General features: G+C 34.4%; 1 protein-coding gene across 1 annotated transcript in view; it reads right to left on the bottom strand.

Annotated features, from left to right (window-relative positions):
• The window catches only part of USH2A (usherin), a 399,365-nt gene that overhangs the window by 318,637 nt on the left and 60,551 nt on the right, over positions 1–20,177 (bottom strand). Inside the window, exons 11-13 of the mRNA XM_085300119.1 lie at positions 15,023–15,218; positions 11,007–11,648; positions 4,596–4,779 (exon numbers count right to left, since the gene is read on the bottom strand). Of these exons, the coding sequence (XP_085156245.1) occupies positions 4,596–4,779; positions 11,007–11,648; positions 15,023–15,218 (1,022 nt within the window). The remainder of the gene's footprint in view (positions 1–4,595; positions 4,780–11,006; positions 11,649–15,022; positions 15,219–20,177) is intronic.

Genomic DNA, 20,177 nt, shown 5'->3' with positions numbered 1-20,177 from the left:
AAAAAAATCTCAAACTAAAATAGAGAAAAGAAACACGATGGCAGAAAACTAACTACTATAATACTATAATGGATAGCATATTTTCTTTACTGCCTGATATTAAAACTGAAAATAATTCAAAAGAATATGTAATTAAACGTGTAAAGTAAAATCATAATTTAGTTTAGAAAAAATAGAGCATCAGTATCATACAAATGTCACATTTCTCTKGTGCAGATCTCTGGCATTAGTGGCACACTGTTTCTGTATTAATTTATGCTTTGGGTTTTGCATGTGAAAACTCTCATGATCAACTTGCTTTTCAGTTGATATACTATTTTCCCATTGACATTCATTTATAATATAGATATTGATGTTTGATTCTGCAAGAATTCAAAGACTTGCAAAATCTTAGAAGYTGAGTAATCTTTCTCTTATTGCAAGCACAACATTATTGGGCAGTAGCATATYACCTGTTCTAATACAGTCCATCATTATTAGTCAGAACAGAAACAGTCAATGGCAAATAAAACATAATACTTCAGATTCTAATTTCACCATCTTTTATTTGCTGCAGATTTAAAGAGTTTTGAAAAAAATCAAGGACTGGGAGAAGTCTGGGACTGTGCAGTATGCACTCATCCTCCTCGCCCTAGGCTYCACAAGTTCCTTTCTCAGGCACCAGCAACATCAGCCTAGTGGGAATCTTAAAGTACCTCAAGATAACGAAGTGGCAGAAGGCCATTAGAAAAGTCCAATGGAGAGACAATCATACCATGTCCCCTATGCTCTGCTAAGTCAAAGACTGTTCTAGAGTTATTGATTTATATTTGGCTGAATTTCCCATGGCCAGTTTCACCAAGTCCAAGGAAATAGGTGACAGTATCTTTAGTCAAGACAGTTCCCCATCTTCCCAGTCACCATAACCACCTTGTTCTATCTCCTTCTATCTATATGAAGGTAGAAATAAAAGTGAGTTATGTTGTAGGTATTGGCTTTTAAAAACAAGAGAGAGAGGAGGGGAGGGAAGGGGGAAACTGGAACATTAAGCCACTAAAATTCAGGTCAATAATCAGTGAAATAGACATTAAATGTGACAGATTTTTAAACAAGTTTAAGAAAACTCTTCACATATATTTCTGCCCATCACAGAGCTCTCTTTATTAGAGTTCCTCCACTCCATGACAACTCTTGCTGTGTGATCTCCTGGGTAATCATTCAACACCCTTAAAAAGGCTGATAAAAGCTAAAGCTGCAAAATAAGCTGCAAATTTGTTTTATGGACTAATATTCCTTTGGGAACAAATAAAATACATTCTCTCTTGGAAACCACTATACTGTAGTTTGCTTTCTTTTATAGTCAAGAGAAAAGGGCAATTTTTTCAAACTGTATTAAGTCTTTTCATCTGCAGGCAGTGCATCCAAATCCCCCTTCAAACAGAGGTTTTGCTTAGACTATTTAAATGTCATGACTGAAAAAATGGTTTAGTTAGAGGCAAAAAAGAAGATAGAATTATTTGCTCAGCAATGTAATATTTTATTATTTCATAATTTCATTACATGATGATACTGAGTATGTATAGTTTGTGAGCTTTTTATTTAAACAAGTGTCTCAATACATAAATAGTAAGAGACAATCTTCTCTTAGTATTCCCTGTATATTACTGTACCTCTTATGAATAAGGGTCCCCTGAGCCTTCCAGTTTTCATTATCATTCACATATGAGATAATCAAACTCATTTTACWTACACACACATTTACAGTAATAGTTTTCAGTGCTTGACAGTATGGGGATTGTTTTTGCTTGGAAGAGTTGCATTTTCTTCTAGGAAAAGTGTAGATACCCTACCTCCTTCTATACWGATTTAGGTCCTGATCATGCAAATAACAGCATAGAAGTCATCCTATTCAATTCTAAAGTGTTACTCGCATGTATTTGCAGGATCGTGAAGACATATGCACTACTTCCYTTAACTGCAGGACACTAGAATTGGCTTTACTTTTATGCATAAATCATGCTTTTCAGCACTCTAAAATCAATTGAGGATTTCAAAGAAACAATTTTTTTTGAAATATTTAATTGTATATGAAGTATTTTCAGTGTTCTTGTTAAATGCTACTTCAYCAAGATACTCTAAGTCAAATATATTTGAGTTTTATTAAAACAGAATTATATATAATCAAAGAAGACGGACTTCTAAAACATGGAAAGAGAAACGCCAGACCAAGATGAATTGCAATATTGATTTTGTGAGGATAAATGGTTTTTGTAATATTAATATAGAGAAACCTTTATTACATTGACTCTCTAGGTGCAGTTAGAGCCTCTCCAGCAATCTGTTTAAAATCTTCATTTTTCATCCTTATGGGAAAACCTCACTTGCTAAATGGATTTCATAAACAGTAATCTGTCAAGATATATATATATAGATAAACAATTTGCGATGTTCATTGACCAGTTCATTACAGTAAACAATACAGAGGTAAGGCATCTYATATATGTACCAATGCCCACAGCCACTGAAGATCTGTTCAGACTACTGGCAATATCCAGAATCTCAATTCCTTAACAGTTGAGGAAATTTTCCTGCTTTATAAACTGGAATRCATTAAAAAAATACAGAGTTCCTGGTTTATCTTACAAACCTCACAAAATTAATGCACGCAYGCACWCACACACACATTCCTCTGAGACCAGTAGGATTTCAAAGGCTCACAGTCTTTGCAYGTCATGATAGCAACACGAAGTCTCTGTATACAACAGCAGAAAAGAACCAAAAGTTAAGGCAAGTATGTCTTTGCCACTACAGAAGGCCCCCACTGTGTTTTATTCTGTAAACCCAGATTACTTAAAAGATGCAAGGACTGTTTTCTTCACAAAGTAAAAAAATACTTTTTCTTTTTTTAAAGAGGATTTTAACATTCAGAAGAAATGATAACAAATAAAGCCCTAGATTATGATTTTTAGTGAACAAATGTTTCTGCCCAAGGAACAGAGGTACATTGCCCAAGTAGTTGTTAATCAGAATGAAGTCAAGCGTATGCAACACTAGTTAGTCATGTTGCTTAATGTACTATCAGAGTAGTCTTCAAYATTGTCATGATGATTACGGAATGTCAAGGCATTAAAGCCAACTTTGATTCAAATTCCTAAACTGTAAAAACTTCCTATCTTTACAGCAAGATGAGCTAATGCTTTGGATAGATAATTCTAGCTATGCTATATTTTGAATCTCAGAGGACAGATGAAGATGCAAGTAGTTGGAGCCCACTGTTTAGTGCAGGAGAGCTGTTGCTTAATAGCGACTAAAATTTTCCCATTGCCTGCTTGCCTGCTTAAATGGAAAAGAAAATTCAATTCAAATAATTTTTTTAAATTACTAAAAAAAAAAAGGAAGATGCATTTAAAAGGGAACTTTAATATTACACAGTTTTATCCCTTGTCATTAGAAGTGAGAGGAAGTGAAAATAGGAAGTCTTTATTCCTACAGATTACTTAATGGCTATTAACAGATGCCTCTCTGACCCACAACACTAAAAAATAATTTAAAAAAAATTTCCTAACGAATGACTGTAACATAAAGTGAAAAATCTGCAGAATAACRTGAAGTAAATGCAAGAAGACATGGAAAACCACTGCCTAAAAGCATCTCAACCCCATACTTCCCGGGGGAAAGGAGCACAGAACATTGTGCAGTTTGTTTAAGCCTGCTTTTTAAAAAGGCAAAAATACCAAAGATAAAAATACTTTGCTACCATCATTCTGTATCAAAATATGATAGTATTAGAGCTGTGCAATCTTACTGAACAACATTTAGTGGGAGGATTTGGTARGAGTGTGAGGATTAGCAAGAGAAGATGCGGGAACAGAAAAACAGAGCAACAGGCAGAATAACAGCACACCACCTATAGATATATTTTACCACTCAGATTCCAGGGAACATATCCATATAATATAATCCATATCCATATAACTTTATTGTATACAAAGACCTAGGCTACATTAAATAAACAATTCACATTGTTGCACATAGTTAAGCACAGGAAAAGAACAAACTCCTTCAGGAAAAGATTTTTAAGAGGAAAGGTGCTGTGAGTATTTCTACTRCTATTGCTAAAATAAGTTTGTAAAGACAGGAATATTTGTAATTTTTTGCTTTATTTTCCATTAAAATGTCTTTTGCTCTGAAATTTTCAAAAGCATTAACTGTTTATAGGAATAGTACACCACATTTACCAAATATCATTCAAAATGTACACTTTAATCGTTAGTAATTAGTACCTTAGAAACCAATATATCTTACTGAGGACCAAGAGGAACTGTAGTGAAGCAATATAAAACACCTATAACATTAGACATACCGTGTATATAGCTTTCATGCTGCTTCTACTTAAATCAGTGGCAAAACTTCTACTTACTCCAGTACACGTGAGCACGAGGGGTTGTATAACATATTATACGTAAATCTGAGAATGCACACATGAATTCAAGGGAAGGATTAACATAAACAGATTACATCTTTTCTTTTTATTGTCCCTGAAACCTTAGAGTTAGCTAAGGCAAGAAAAATGTAATGAAGAGGTTATAAATTACCTGTAAAAAAGAAACACTCACCTCCCTGTGACAGAGTCAAATCCAAAATAAAGTTCTCTACAATGCTCACACGTTCGTCCTGTTACAGAGGCATCTCGGCAAATACATTGGCCAGTAAATTTATCACAAACCTGATTCACTGAACCAACTATGTGGCACAGACATGGCAGACAGCCAGTGACACTGGATGGAGAAAAATAAAAACCTAGAAAAAAGAAAGTGATTTTAAGAATATATAGGAAAAARAATTTWAAAAGTGAGCTCAGCAATGATYGTTACTAACTTGTGTATAATCTGGRATGGAACAATAGAGCCAGMGGTAGGGTAATACACAGAACACACTAACTCAAATAAAGCAATACAGTCCTCTTGCAGGGTAGGGCTTCTGAATCTTTTCTTTGGCATTTTGTAAAGCTATTATTCATCCACTAGTCGCCAATTCTGATTCTTTGCTCTCTCTCTTCAGACTTTATTTTAGATGAGGAAATGCAAAACAGGCGAACTACATTAATGTGTGTGTGTGAGGAAAGTAAGACCCCAAGGATATGACAGCCATTCATGAAACCACCCACAAGCCATAGGAACATAAAAAATACTACACAAAACACAAGTATTTGTCCCGTCTAGTCTGGGATCTCATCTCTGACAACAGCCAGTATTAAAAAGTTGCAAGAARCATAGATATTTTCTTAGAAAAGTCTGTTCTTAATCTTTCTTACCTAAGAGCTAACTTAAGTCATGAAACATGAGGCTGTTTCTTAAAAAAAAAACCCGCATTTGATGAGTATCCCCAGGTTTACATAAATATTTGTATTTTACTCTACTGAGCCTATAATTCGTATCTTTCAGCAGTACATTTGCAGAAGCTAACAAACTGTTGAAAAAAGTAATTAGCCTGCTAYCAGAAAGCTATCATTCTGAATCTCATCCTTTTATGTTTTTGTATTATTACAAATTATAAACCGCAGCATTCAGTTTACCTTCCCTGCAGCATATTTGGTGTATTTCTGCTATATTATCTTTCATCTTTTTTCCCTCTTAAACAATCTTTATCTATGCAAGCCTTTAACTGAGTTATTGATAAACACAGGTAGACACTGCCTATCCATCTCTAATCTGAGCATTGAAGAAATTATCCRTTATTCACTGCCTTGCCTGAAATTCCAAACAAATAGATTTTAGGCATGATCTTTTTTTAGTGACACTGTGCCACTGGTATAATCTATTTGCTACCTATCTATCGACTCCTTCCATTCTTACAAATTTCTTTTCTATGCACCATGCCACAAGACAATTCAAAGGAATTAAAGGAATACCATTAAGMAATATAATTGCATAATGTTTTACAAAATTATTTTCTATTTTTTAGTGGACCATCCAAGAACCATTCAGTGAGTTTTTCACACAAATTGCTCTAGTCTTTTTTCTGAGTGGTACAGTTAGTAAAAATACAGTGGTATATATGAGTTATTCAAATGATAATGGTGATACAGTATTAACTGACATTAGTCAATAACAAATACCTCTCTCAGAGCATCAGGCCCAAAACAGGGCCATTAGTTAAGAGTTTCTGCCTTGTCAGCTGGTGTCATTATTCTTTACTGCACAATTTAAGCAAAACATCTGTCTTTGCTCAAATTCACATGCAGTATTTTGACAGACTTCTTGGACACATTTCCCCTCTCTCGATTTCCATCTGCTTTTTTCTTAGTCATATTCTCAGTTACTCAATCTTTTTAGATGTCCAATAACTTTCTCATGTCCTGCTTTATAATAAAGAGCCCCAAATTGCTTTGTAACACACCATCTTGCCCAAGGCCTTATTATTTATTTTGTCATACAAGAGATAGCCTTATATATACACCCCTAGGGTAGTATTGTCTGTCTTTGCAGTAGCGTTTCACTGTGAGCTCATATCCAAATAGCAGAAGAACTAAACAAATTGAAAACATTAGAATTTTACTGCTCAAATCTTTGCTCAAGTTTAGCCTCTGGTCCTCAGTGAGATAAATCTCAAGTGGACAGTGAAGCGATATCAGTCTCCAGTTAACATACATTCGCATCATAAAACAACCATGCTGTTGGCACTTTATTCCAGAGAGGCCCAGAACGGAGCCACCACGGAGACTGAATAGCTTCAAGTTATCAGTGAGGCAGCATGTATTATCTCATACTGCAGTTGACTGCACAGTACAGTACCCATCCTGTGCATAAACAGAGGAGACCATTTCCCGGCAATGTCACTCTCGAGCACAATGAACAGCTCCACTCGAAGAACGTAATGGGAAGATAGGAAACGGGTTTAAGCCTAGACTCCTGCAGAAGGTCAAAGCACTTTTCCAGTACCAGTATATAGTGTGCAGTGAATGATAAACACTCATGCTAACTTGGACTCTTCTCACTCAGAAATTTAGCATAGAACTAATGTGTTAGAAAAGATCATAGTGGATAAATAAGCACATCTCTAGTACAGAAATCAATTTCAGCTGAGCTGAATTGRTCACTATAGCACCTGTTGTTTCTGCCACAGCAGCAAAATGCATAATTAACACCTATATCTTAATGTTAATCAGCCTCCAGGTCTCCTAATGTCATAAYAGCCAAACCACCGTAGAGCAGTATGCTTTTGGCACGATGTGTTTTGATAAAATAATCTTTTACAAATGCTCTGAAAAGTTGTTTCACTATGCTAAAATATATTTTTAAAATATCTTTAAAAAGTTTTAAATAGAAGATAAAAAAAAGTAAAAACGAGGAAGAGAAAAGGGGGAGAGAAAGTTTCCCGCAACTAGTTTATAAAGAAATTAACTAACATTATTAATGTAGACAAGAAAAGAAGAGATTAAAAATCCATACTGTTGCTCATAACTATTATTATTATTTACTGCCACCACCTAGACTTTGGCAGGAAAGAATAAGAAACAACTGTTGATGCAGGCTTAATTTACAGCAATGTTAGAATGGTCCATAAAAGTTGCTTTATGAAGGATCCACTGTTGCATAATAGAGGCAATTTCAAATTTGCAGAGAGCTATTGCAAATCTCCACAAGATCTAAATATATAACTGGTATTATGCTCATTCTTCAGATTTTCTCCAGTTCAACTGCAATTGATCATATTTGTCAAATATTCCTTCAAAAGGAAGAATAAGAACCATAGTAAAGTATTCATCTTCCTTATTTTAATGATATTCTTATCATCTCTACTTCCATGTGTGTGTGTATGTATATTTATATATATACATATACATACATATATATACATATATATACATATATATAAAAACACCTCATGAAAAAGGAGCACCTGAAAAATCCCATACTGAGCTTACACTGTGGTCTTTCTTAACCACAGCCTATGCTTCAAGTATAATTAATATAATAGTGTTAACAACACTGATAGGTTTGTCATTACATACCTCAAATTCTTCTGGTAAAGACAGGATGTAATATGTATATAAAGCTCAGTACTGGTGCCTGGCTGCACCATTCTACACTCAGGCTTACAGCTTTTCTTTCATGTTGTACTACAAAAMGCCCTGGTCTATGAATGAAGAAGATACAAAAAGCCTTCTCACAGCTGTGCTTGCACTCCCCACAGGATCCAAGATCTGCACTGAAAAGCATTTTTATGGAACATGTTCCAGCCAGTGTGGCACCATAGTCATGGAATAAGACATGGACAAACTCTTCAGACTTATTTCGGGGCTAGAAAAATTAGTTTTCAAATACTGCAATCTAGCACATGTCAAGAGCTAGCTTACATAATGGTAAAACTGCTGCTTTGTTTGGCTTCAGGAAAGAGTCAAGTGTTCCTCTCTTTTCATATACTGCCAGTTAAAAAAAATAATAATAAAGTGTACAGAAATCTACTAAAAATTTTACTTGYATGAAAATAAATTGGAAAACAATTGATCACCAGTACAGCCTAACAGATGATACACATGCTGAATGCTCTGGATGCAATTCTTTAAAAATTCTCAYGGTAAAATAATTTCCCAAAGTTACATTTGGTTTGGTTTTGTATTTTTCTCCACCGGCAGCTCTTCCAGGATTAAGATTTTTGTAACYGCTGGAAATCTCTCAAACATTATTAAGGCACATAAAATGATGTAAAATGGAGGAATCCTGTATTYTGAAGTTATTTTAAATACCATCAGCTACAAGAGACACATAATTATTAATTATCCAGAGAAAGAAAGATGTATAACCTGTATTCCTCTCAAAAAATGCAATTAACAGTTGAAGTGTCCCAACAACCTAGGAAGTTTTTGATATAGTTTTATGGTTACCAGTTTTACCTAATTAACTGTGTGCTTTTAATTAGGCTGTGTTGGCTACAGATATACTTCAAGTGCATTTTCTTATCTTTGTCCCAAGGCGGAGTCAAAGGACATATTTAACTTACTTGAAACCAATTAAACTCCTCCATGCTTCTATAACTTAATTCCACTATTACTACTAGACATTTTTCTCATCTTATCTTTAAARAAATATTTTGGATGTATTTACAAGTGGATATTACTATATTACTCATAATTAAATAATAGAAGACTATTACAAATTCTTCAAAAAAAWTGGAGTTCAACTGTTTTAAGAAGTAGTATTTATTTTGACACATTAAGTTGACCAACATATTTTACCTCTTCCATTTCATCATGCAGCTCTTTATTACTTAATTTTACTGAATTTGTTGCTGCATTCTATCTTTGTTCCRCTTCTCTTTAAATATACACTGCCATCAGCAGCCATGACAGCAGCCATGAACTACCTAACAGTACAGTCTGAGTGTCTGGAGATTTTGGCTTTGCAGTTTTGTTTTTTTGATTTTTTTTTAAAAAAACTTTTGGCTTAAATAGTTTACCTCTAAGCCTCATCCTTCCTGTAATAACCACCTCTATTTTACCCTTTCCTTTGAAATATATTAACCAAGAGTATTTATAAAACATACAGCTGAATACAGTATATTTAACATCTAAGTCAGCTCACACAGGGATTAACACTAAAATGTTAGTGAAAATACCACAATACGCTGTGCTACACTAAGAGCAATATAACACTCCCTCAACATTAAGGACTTAAAGTTTAATCTACAGAAGAGAGCTCAGTGTTCATCACATATACAYTTACATTCATTTCTTTGCAAYTTTAAAAATAATTCTTAGAACAAGRCTATTTTTAAAACAAAAACTACTATGTAAGTATTCCTTTGAGTGCCGTGCAGACTTTTCCACATACCAGTCTGTTCATACTATCAATTAAACCTTTCTAAACCATTTAGTTCTACATAAACCCTGGCCTTTATTTTTCAAGGACAAGGGCGGTCACTGACTCAGGAAGCCTTGACATCACTTCTCTGCMGATCTCTGATTAAGTGGCTGCTGTAGTGGGTTAGCAGGTCAAATAGCACTGGAGGAGGAACTAAGAAAAACAGAACACTGCCTTATTTATTAGTATATGTACCTAAAATAATTTAAATTAAAATATTTTTAAAAATTCTTAATGGAGGTTAAGCAGCTTTTTTAACCTCTGTTCAAATTATTGAATGGCATATTAAAACCAATGGGGCTATAATGTACCTTCTAATGTGACCTGCTACTTTAATAAATTGCATATGCATTTAACTTGAACTAAATCTATACGTTTAATATTACTAAGGATAGGTTAATAATGCCTGTAGCTTCACTTTATCCAACTACTGCTTAAAACAAAAACATTAAAATATAACTGCAGAGCTACCTACTTAAAATTAATATTTAAAACTCCATTTACAGTAGTACAGTACAGAACCTTGAGCTGTGATGCCGCAATTGCAATGTCAGCTATTTATAGGGCCAAATCATAAGTAACACTTGTGAAAGTCAGCACATCCCCAACACGGTAAGCAGGTGTAGGTTTTTCAAGTAGCATGCTTGCCAGTCTCATCAGAGTTCAAAAAACATCTCATCAGAGTTCAAAAAACATCTCTGTACTTCCCTCCACGCTGAGCCTGATGCATGAAGAATTCTTCGAGAGGGCTCTACCTCAGCTTTATTACGGAGATAGCTGCTATTCATATAGCTATATGCTAATGTACCTCTTAAGACTGCAATTTAGTGAATGGGCYATGAAAAGTTGTGTATTTTTTCAATACCTAGAAGCACTAGGCCTAAYCCTATTTCGGACCTGCTGAAACTGCTGTAGTAACATAAGTTACACAACCCCTGCATGGCAAGCGAATAAATATGTGATGGTGAGTAGGACATTAATTCTTCATTCTTACTCACAGAGTTAGAAAAAAATATGAAAAAATGAGAGCAGTAATAACTTAAGTAAGAGATATATCAGGCATCAAGCTCTGTAGCTGCACGTTAACAACTGTAGGGATTATGACAATTCGTAACAAAACAGAAGTTACTACATCAAATAATTTTTTTTTTCCAATATCCTTACCAGGTTTACACTCATTGCACCTTCTTCCCTGATGACGAGGCAAACACACACACTGTCCAGTAACGTGGTCACAAACTGTTCCTGCTAATGTACCCAGATTGTCACAGTCACAACGCTGGCAGCCACGGAGGTTGCTAACGGTGAGGTTGTACATATGAAGCATGCACTGACTGCACTGAAGGCCAGTTACACCAGCTTTGCAAGGACACTGTCCTGTTGATTTGTCACACAGCAGAGAGCCGTTTACTGTACCTGCCTTATCACAATTACACGGCTGACAAACAAAGGAAGAATTCTGTTGTGCTTTGTGGAAGCCATCTATGCATTCATTGCATTGTCTTCCTCCAACATTTGGTTTACATGCACATTGTCCTGTCTTAGCATTGCACACAGTTCCAGAAAGTGATCCTGCAATGTTACACTCACAAGCTTTACAGCCACCTATATCCAGGCCATAAAAGTTCTCCACGCAGGTATCACAATGAAGTCCTTTTACTTGTTCCTTACAGCTGCACTGCCCAGTAAGAGGGTTGCAGAACTGGTTCACTGAGCCATGGATGTTGCACCAACAAGGCTCACATCCCTCTTCATTAGAATTTCTGAGTGTTTTAAATCCAAAATTGCAACTATCACACCTACGACCTGAAAAGAGAAAAAGTATTATTAAAAGAAAAAGCTGAAACATCACTCATTTTGACAGGGAAAAAAAGTGTAAGTACACTACACTTAGAAAAAAAATAACTAATCTTTTCCTTCACTACCATAATTAACAGGAATCAAAAGACTGCACAAATCAATTGAACAACAGTGGCATCCCCAAAACCTGTTTACTTTTCTAATTTGTTTCAGAAACAACGTGTTTTGGTTGCCTTCTCAATACAATTTAAGATACTTCTGCAAGAGATTTTAAAACATACCTAAGAAAAGAGAATTTGTCTATGCAACTCTCTGAGTACTACCTGTTGCAAGATCAATTGTTACACTCTTTTCCCTATTTAGTAGAAATGCAGTACACAAGAAATTGTGCTGGGCTGTATATCTTTTTTGATAACAGATTTATATACTATACAAAAAACATTAAATATATTCTAGGACAGCACAAGATAGACTAATTATGAGTGAGTTATTTAACACTGCAGTTCAATTTTAACATTGATTATACGTATGTTGGTGTTTATTGTTAGCCCCTACTGAAAGCAGAAAATGCTTTCCATAATCCAGAATGAAATAATATTTTTATCTAAATATATGATTTAGTTAACTCCCGCAGTGCATTAAAATCTAAACTGTTTTTCTTAATACTTCATCCTGTAGCTTTATTCACTTTGTTTTCAAAGTCATTGCTTTATCCCTGCCCCAAGGGATAGCATTTGTATTTTAGTTTATAAAACGTACATTACAAGAAAGCAAACTAGATTATTATATGAAAAATGCAAATTTACAGTTATGTATTTTCCCTTGCAACGAGAAAACCCTTCACATCATTTAATTGTTGCACCTAGAAAAAAAAATGTAATGTTCTAGCAAAATATTGCCATCATTCAAAAAAATATAAAAACATACAAAAATACCTTTAGTAATTATATGTAGGAAAAATAAAATTTAAAGTAGTAGGAAATGCTTTATATACATGGATAAAAATTCAAAAACTCCAACAGAAGGCAAGTTCCTTTAACAGTGATGAATGACTCACCTAAGGCATATCATTTAATTTCAATAAGGAAAATAAAAAAGGACCACTATTGCTGCAAATTTTAAAAATAACTGTATTGTTAACAAGAATTATGACTCATTTTGAACTATTAAAATTGGTCTACATGGATTCATATCATATCAGTTTTAAAAATATGCGCAGTGCTTATTTGAATATGCCATACATATTCCTGACAGGTAATCTATTCCTAACGATACTGARGAAGGCCTACAGGGCATCACATTCAATGTTAACAAGTACAGGGGAGTTAGCACGCTTGGCATTTAATTCACATTCTTCTACCTTTTTATTCTAGATGAATGACCTACTTTAATAAAATTATTGGTGCTAATGTATTTTACTGGTGATAGAATCATTAGTAAGATTTAACAGTTGTGTTAACTCTAACAGTTCATGTTTCATAACACCACAGTCCACAGATGCATTTTTCTGTTCTCCTGTTTGTTTAAATAGATAAAATGGCAACAGACAGATTGCTCTAAAAACCAATTTAGAAATCCAGAGAGGAAAGCTTTCTTTGTTMAAGTTTACTGCACAGTTTTGGTAAATTACATTTGGTAAATCAAATTAACTTAAACATGTACTAATATACAGAAGCTTATTTACACTTAGTTTGGGGGGGGAAAAAAAGAAAAAAAAAGAAAAAAGGAAGAATCCTGTCTGAAAAGAATTAGGTCTTTACCCTATGTACAATCAAACACTTGTTTAACAACAATGACCCACCATATTACAGGYAAATTTGCAGAAAGAAGCATACATTTTTACATTTTTGACTGTAACATTTTTCAGTGGAAGTGAAAATAAGAATTATTATTTCCATTAAGGAGACAAAATATTTAAAGCAATATGTAAACAATTAAGTATGCAAGAATCAGATTCTGCACTTCTTGCACATCAAACTTCTACTAAAGTTAAAAAAATATATATATTTTCAGACATAGGGGATAAACCTTACCACACTCAAAATGAAGGCAAAAAACATTATCTAGAGAATGTCCATTTTATTCAACATAATTGCCCACTTTATTGAACATAGAAAATGTTTTTAAGATGAATAAAAAGAGTCACAAAGTTATTTTTGACTCTTAGCACTCCTTTCACTATATGGAAAACATAGGTACTTGACATTCCACAGCAAAGAGAATACAAACTTCACATTTATGTCTGTTTACAGTTCTTTTCCGTATTTGTTGTTATTTTGTATTTGCTTTTGGAAACCCCAACCACAACCGGAAAAAGAAAAGAGACAAAGAATGGCTCACAATGCTACAAACCTCTAATGATTCAATATTCACAGTTCAGTGAATTATAAATTAGCAGACACTCGAATTTTTGTTAATACAACCTAAAACTACGGTTAGCTGAATAAAAGTAGGTTTCTAACTGTGTTAATAACAAAGCAAAAAAGGATTTTTTTTTTTTTTTTTAAGACATATGTATGGTCTGAGACATGTACAGTTACCATGCAAGGCTCACTTTATCAGGAAATTCTCCTTGCATAATATTCCCATACATCAACATTTCAAAGTGTATTATATATACTGTGTACTTCGGGCACTTGATAAATTTTGTCCTTATGTGGCTGTGGCTCCCCTCAAATATGCTGGAAGTAATAAATTGCTATAATCAAATCTAATTTCTGGAAAATACCTGTGGGAGTAACAAACAAAAAAGCACGTCTTGTAAAAAAATGATAAATAACACAGAAGGTAGCAGTTTATTATAATCAGCTTGGCATTGAATTACAAAATTAAAATTATGTGGCCCTTGATAACTAACCCTAGCAGTGTACATGATCTGTGGAATTATGTTGACTTACTTTGCATTTCATAGGARCAGTTCAAAGAAATATAATAGAAAAAAATGGACAGATTTATCACAAAGGACTCTGTAGCACAGAATATTTTGAGAAAAAATATATCCATTTATTTTGGTCTATTAAGAAAACTAGCATGGAAACGATTTGCTTAGAACTCATTAAGTATAAAACATTTTGAAAAAGTGTTAATTTCCTAAAAGAAATATCTATGCAGTAAGCAAATTACATTATTTCTGTGTATGGAGCTGTGTAAGCTAATGCAGCTATGCCATAAAGAAACTTCTAAAGGGTTGATTAAACTAAGCTTCAAGCTGTATTTTGATAGAATTATTAAATTAATAATTTTCCAATAGTTAATTTCATTCATTTTTTTTAATCTGCCTTCAGCAAAGAAGTTTACCACACTTTCCATTTAGAAATCAAGTGGTTTTTATTTCCAGAGATAATAAGAAAAATGGCTCCGAACTCTTGCATTACACATACCAATAACATTTGCTTTGCACTTGCACTGGCCTGAATTTTGGTGACAGGTAATATCTCCATTGACTGTCCCAGAGGTATTACAGTTACAAGGACTGCAGCCATCAGGGTTTGACTGTTGTAGATTGTAGAATCCTTCCTGGCACTGATTGCATTGTCTGCCAGACACATGTCTCTTACAATTACACTGGCCTCCAATCTAGAAAGATACAAAATATTATAGAATGATGAACATATCTATTTTTAGATGATACACTCATTAGCAACAAGAATGGGARTATAAGATGTGGAGAAGAAAACTTTAAATGGAACAGGAAAATAAGCTTGTGTAACACACTTTTTTTCCCCTCTCTCAAAAAATTAAAAACAAAAAAGAGAAATATTAAAGAGTAACTATTGGATTTTAACTACATTTAAGTCATGAAAAAGTCTTGTGTTTTCAAAAGGAGCAGAAAAAGAAATCGAGTAAACAATGCAGAAATATTTACAAGCTGGACAGAGTAAACTGTGAAGAATAATTACAAAATTGTATTGTATAAATGATAATTTCTCTTAAATCAAACACTACTTTTTGATCCACAGTTAACTATAAAACACTGTATCATTTTCAATGGAATCATTTTCTGCATTTTTTTTGTTCAAATCATGTGCTTGCTTATTTCAGCAAAAATGTTAGTTACGTGAGAATGAAGCAAAGTTAAAAGACTTCCTGGTTGATCACTGAARAAATACTCCATGACAAATTCTCTCTTCCTTTACAGAAGGATGCGACCCAAAGGCTCAGTATATTTGAAACCTCCTTCCTGTTTGAAACCTCCTCCCTGTTTCCTCTGTCCAGCTAGGGTCTGACTCTTCCACCCCAGCGACAGGATACAAAGTTCCTCCTCTGTTCTCTGAATGGGTAGCATTTGAGTCATTCTATGTCATGCCTGAGCCATCATGATTTGAGGGCTTCTGCCTCATATCTTGTGGAAGACTAAATAGCTCCCAGAAAACTATCTACATTTCAAACCTCTGAAAGCCAGACAAAACAACCACTGTATTCATCACTTTCTGATATGGTGGAAAAACACGCCACAGGGAAACAGAAACAGCAAAGGCATAGGTAAAAGAAAGGAAGAGATTAGGCAACACACAATATGATGAGGACAGGGAGTTGGGCACAGAGACGCATAATATCTGGTTTGGCAAAGGTTGATGATTTATAACCAAGGAATAAAACAATCACTATAGGACAGAAACCTCTAAAAGGCAAATAGAGGGTCTTTGATTCTCTATGAACAACAGAGAAAAGGTGAGCAGGCCATGAAAAACAATGGTACTACAGTAAATGTTTCATGAAGAAAGTGGTGACTGAAATTGAAAAAGAATATATTTTCTTTCAATTGTTTCATTTTCATCTAAACATTAAGAAAGAAAACCTACAAATACTTTGGGATGAACATTAGGTCTGCCTTTTTTAACACACACTGGTAGAAATTACACATCAGCCATTTACATCTTTCATTCCTATTATATCATCAGAGGAAATGGGATTGAAAAAACATTTACAGGTTAGAGAACATCCTTGATAACTTCTAGTCCCCAGATGTCTTCACTGTTAGTGTACACCACAAGTACAAATTATGCATATACTTCTAGCCTAGGAAAATCATACTGCTTTCAAWAAAAATGTAAAACAAAGCCCAAAACCCTATGGGAAAAAAACTGCACTAAAGTTCCTTATGGGTGACTAATATCTTCTCTTTTATGACGTGTAACTGAGCTGAGGCTTTTGAGCATGAAGAATTAAAGTACTGCTCTAACACCAGAAAGCACGGACGTACGTATGCCTACTCCACTCTACCCTGTCCACTTACAATTTGCAATACTAGTGAGATACATTTGCAAATTCTGTAGCTGCATCCACCATTCTGTGTAGCGATATTGAATAACAGGGTTAGATGGAGCAGTCTGCAGAACAGTGACTGTGACAGGAGAAAGTCTCGGAAGGTCATGCCCCATCGTCCAGCTGAGTTCTGCCTCCTGGCCTTTGATCAAAGAAATGAAGCTTGTGCATGTCTTGAGAAATTTAGTATGCCCCATTTAAGCTTTGTATTCTGAATGCTGTATTAGCAGTGAGGCACGAGTGTTTTGCTTGCTTTTTCTAGATTCTTAGCAGTTAGCAGGAGATTAGTATAATACAGTATAATAATTAGCTAAGTTAGGATAGTGTCTGTCACATTTGAAAATGGGAAGGTACAGTAAATTACACACACACACACATATATATATATATATATATATTTTAAGTCACTCGAGCTTAAAAGAAGTTACCTCCTCTTCACTACAGTTTAATGGAAGACAGAAAATGTGTTCATGATGGTCAATGCTGGGTTAACGCACAAACAGGTTGGAGTGAAAATTTCACAGTGTTTGCACTATGGCCTAGTTTCCACAAATTTAATTTTTCCAAACTCAAGTGTTCTGAGGAATGCAGAGATACCAGTAGACAATCAAAATTTTGTGTTATAAGTCATTTTCTTTGGGTCAATAAATTTTCTTTTTAATTGTAAATATGGGCTTAAATGAAAGCCCAGTGATTCAAATCTAGAGTGAGTCATCTACTACAGCATCAACAGCTGTAGTTCAACATACTTTATTTTTAACTAGCTAGCAGAACAACAACAGCTTATTTTCATGGTCTTCACTTAAAACCTATGATCCAGGCAAAGYTGAAACAATGGAAGAGACCGATGATGCTTTGGACAAGCTACTCAAGAGTTCCACACAAGCATATTTTCCCACCTCTCCTCCCCAGAAGTATTATGCAGTATAATAAAACTTCGTCAGTGTGCTGTCATGATAGATCTATCACTGATGTGCCACTGATATTTTGCAGAAAGAGGAAAACATTAAAAAGGCAAGAAAATAATATTTTAAAATAAATATTTAAAACAAAAACAAAAAAGATTTGTTTACAATGTCCTTCATTGTAAACAAAAGGCAAGACAACTCTTACCTTTTTGCACTTGCTGTTGAGAGAGAGCACAACAGCAAAAACAGCAACAAGGATTAGAGAACTCACAGGCAAGAAGTAACTCTTTGCCTAATCCTAAATGAAGAACAATACCTATTTTAATACATAACTACAAGGGAATCAGTCTGTGTCTGTGAGTACAGTGTACTGAAATTACACAGTATCCCACTGTAGCCTTTATTTTTTTAAAAGAAAGATTACACAGAAAGGCAGAAACTTGTCAAAGAAATGGAAGTGCTAAGAAAGAGCATAAAATGTTTGCATGTAGAAAATTTTATATAAAGATATCTCCCCCTAGAGCTCTGTATAAACACATAGCGCATTCCAATGCTATCTTAAGGAGAAAAGCATTAGATACAAAAATAAGACTTCCAAAGAGTAGAATTCAGGCCAGAGTAAGGAAATTAAACAAGAAGATAACCACTAAAAGATCTTAAAATCATAACAAGGCATTCAAAAAACCAGATTTTAAAGAGAAACCTGCTTAAGGCACAATGGGAAAAAAGAGTTTTCAAATGCTAGAAAGAGAAGCAGCCTACCAAAGAATCAGCAGTGTTAGTAAATAATTAAGTTGTACAACAAGCAGATTTAGACTAGATATCAGATTTTTTTTTCACTAAGAGGGAAATGGAGCATCAGAACAGCTTGCCCAGAGAGAATGTGGAATCTCCATCCACAGAAATATTCAAGACTCAGGTAAGCAAAAMCATGACTGAGTTGATCCAGTATTGACAACAGTCCTGCTTTGAGCTGAAGGTACAGCAGATGACCCGCTAATATTTCTATGATTCTATGAAGCATTCAAGGAAAATAGAGCCACCATTGAGAAAACAAAGGAAGTATTCTGCAACCGTTCACTATGAAAGAGCTTAGGGAGTTACCACTCTATATCAGGAACAATTTTCAAGACTTGATTCAGGTTGAAATATCAAAAGGAAAAGATTTCAGCAAAATCTGATGTATTGAAAAGTGACTACACATGAAAAAAGATATGATGCAGCCAAGAGTTCTAGATGAACTCAAATATGAAATTACTGAGTTATTATTTGCTTAAATCAATCTCAGTAAAAGAGGACTAGAAAATGGTAAATATAACCATCAATCTCCTACAAAAGCTGTAAGGAAGCTTCTGAGATGCAGACTAGTGGCCTTTTTTGTACAAAGCAAATTGGTAGAAACAAGAATATGAGTTTGATATACTAGAAAAGATTTGGTATGTTCTTTTGCAMGGGAATATCATGTTTCATGCAGTTCCTTGCTTACATCAGCAAAATGTGAAAATATTGCAGAGGCATATGCCGAACAAAATGGGTGATCAAAACGTCAAGTCGATTTCTACATGAAAAAATGCAAAGAAAACACATGGRGAGAAGCAAACACTGTCTACCTATAGTCAGCAAAGTCCTAAATGAGCTATTATTGCTCAAGAAAAGAGCACTTAAAGTTGCTCTATTCTCCATAAAAATCATTTGCAAGCTTTGAGGCAGTTATAAAAGACAAATGGAATRCTGTGATTATTTGTAAAAGATCTGAGAATTAAACAGAAAATGCCATCCCATCATAAAAATCCATTACGTATTAACTTTTTTTTTAAAAAAAAAATTTTTTACAGAATCTTTTTACACGTTTACAGAATGAATATACATTATTTCTTGTAATATAATGAGGAATACTCAGAGACAAAACATGAACCTTCTCTACACAACACACTTTTAAACTGTACAATTTGTCAGACAGCATCACAAAGGTGAAAACCTTACCATACGCAAAAAGTAAGTTAGATGAATTCCRTATGTGGACACGAAAGGGGGCAGCTTGCATGAAATTCCTGGGTCAGGCAGTGCCCAAATCATTAATAGATGGAATCCCCAGAAGTATACCAGGGAAGGATCATGCTTTATAATAGCACCAGCTACTGGTCACTGTCAGAGAGGATGTTGTGCTAGATGAAAGTCTCCTTCGATCCAGTATGACTGTTCTTGAAAGAAATATATGTAAACTCAAGTCTTACTGYGAGCAGATGGCAGATGTGTCCTGATGCAACAAGTGAAATTTATAGATTATAGAGTGCTGAGAGTAGCAAAGGGCACCAATATCCTCAGTATAATTTTAAGTATCAAGCTATTATGGAGTACAAGA

The sequence above is a fragment of the Rhea americana genome, unplaced genomic scaffold (assembly GCF_003343005.1).
Source record: "Rhea americana isolate MKP2758 unplaced genomic scaffold, rheAme1 scaffold_160, whole genome shotgun sequence".
Classification (NCBI taxonomy): Eukaryota; Metazoa; Chordata; class Aves; order Rheiformes; family Rheidae; genus Rhea; species Rhea americana.
Note: the sequence above shows the minus strand (reverse complement) of the source record. Positions and strands in the feature narration are given on the sequence as shown.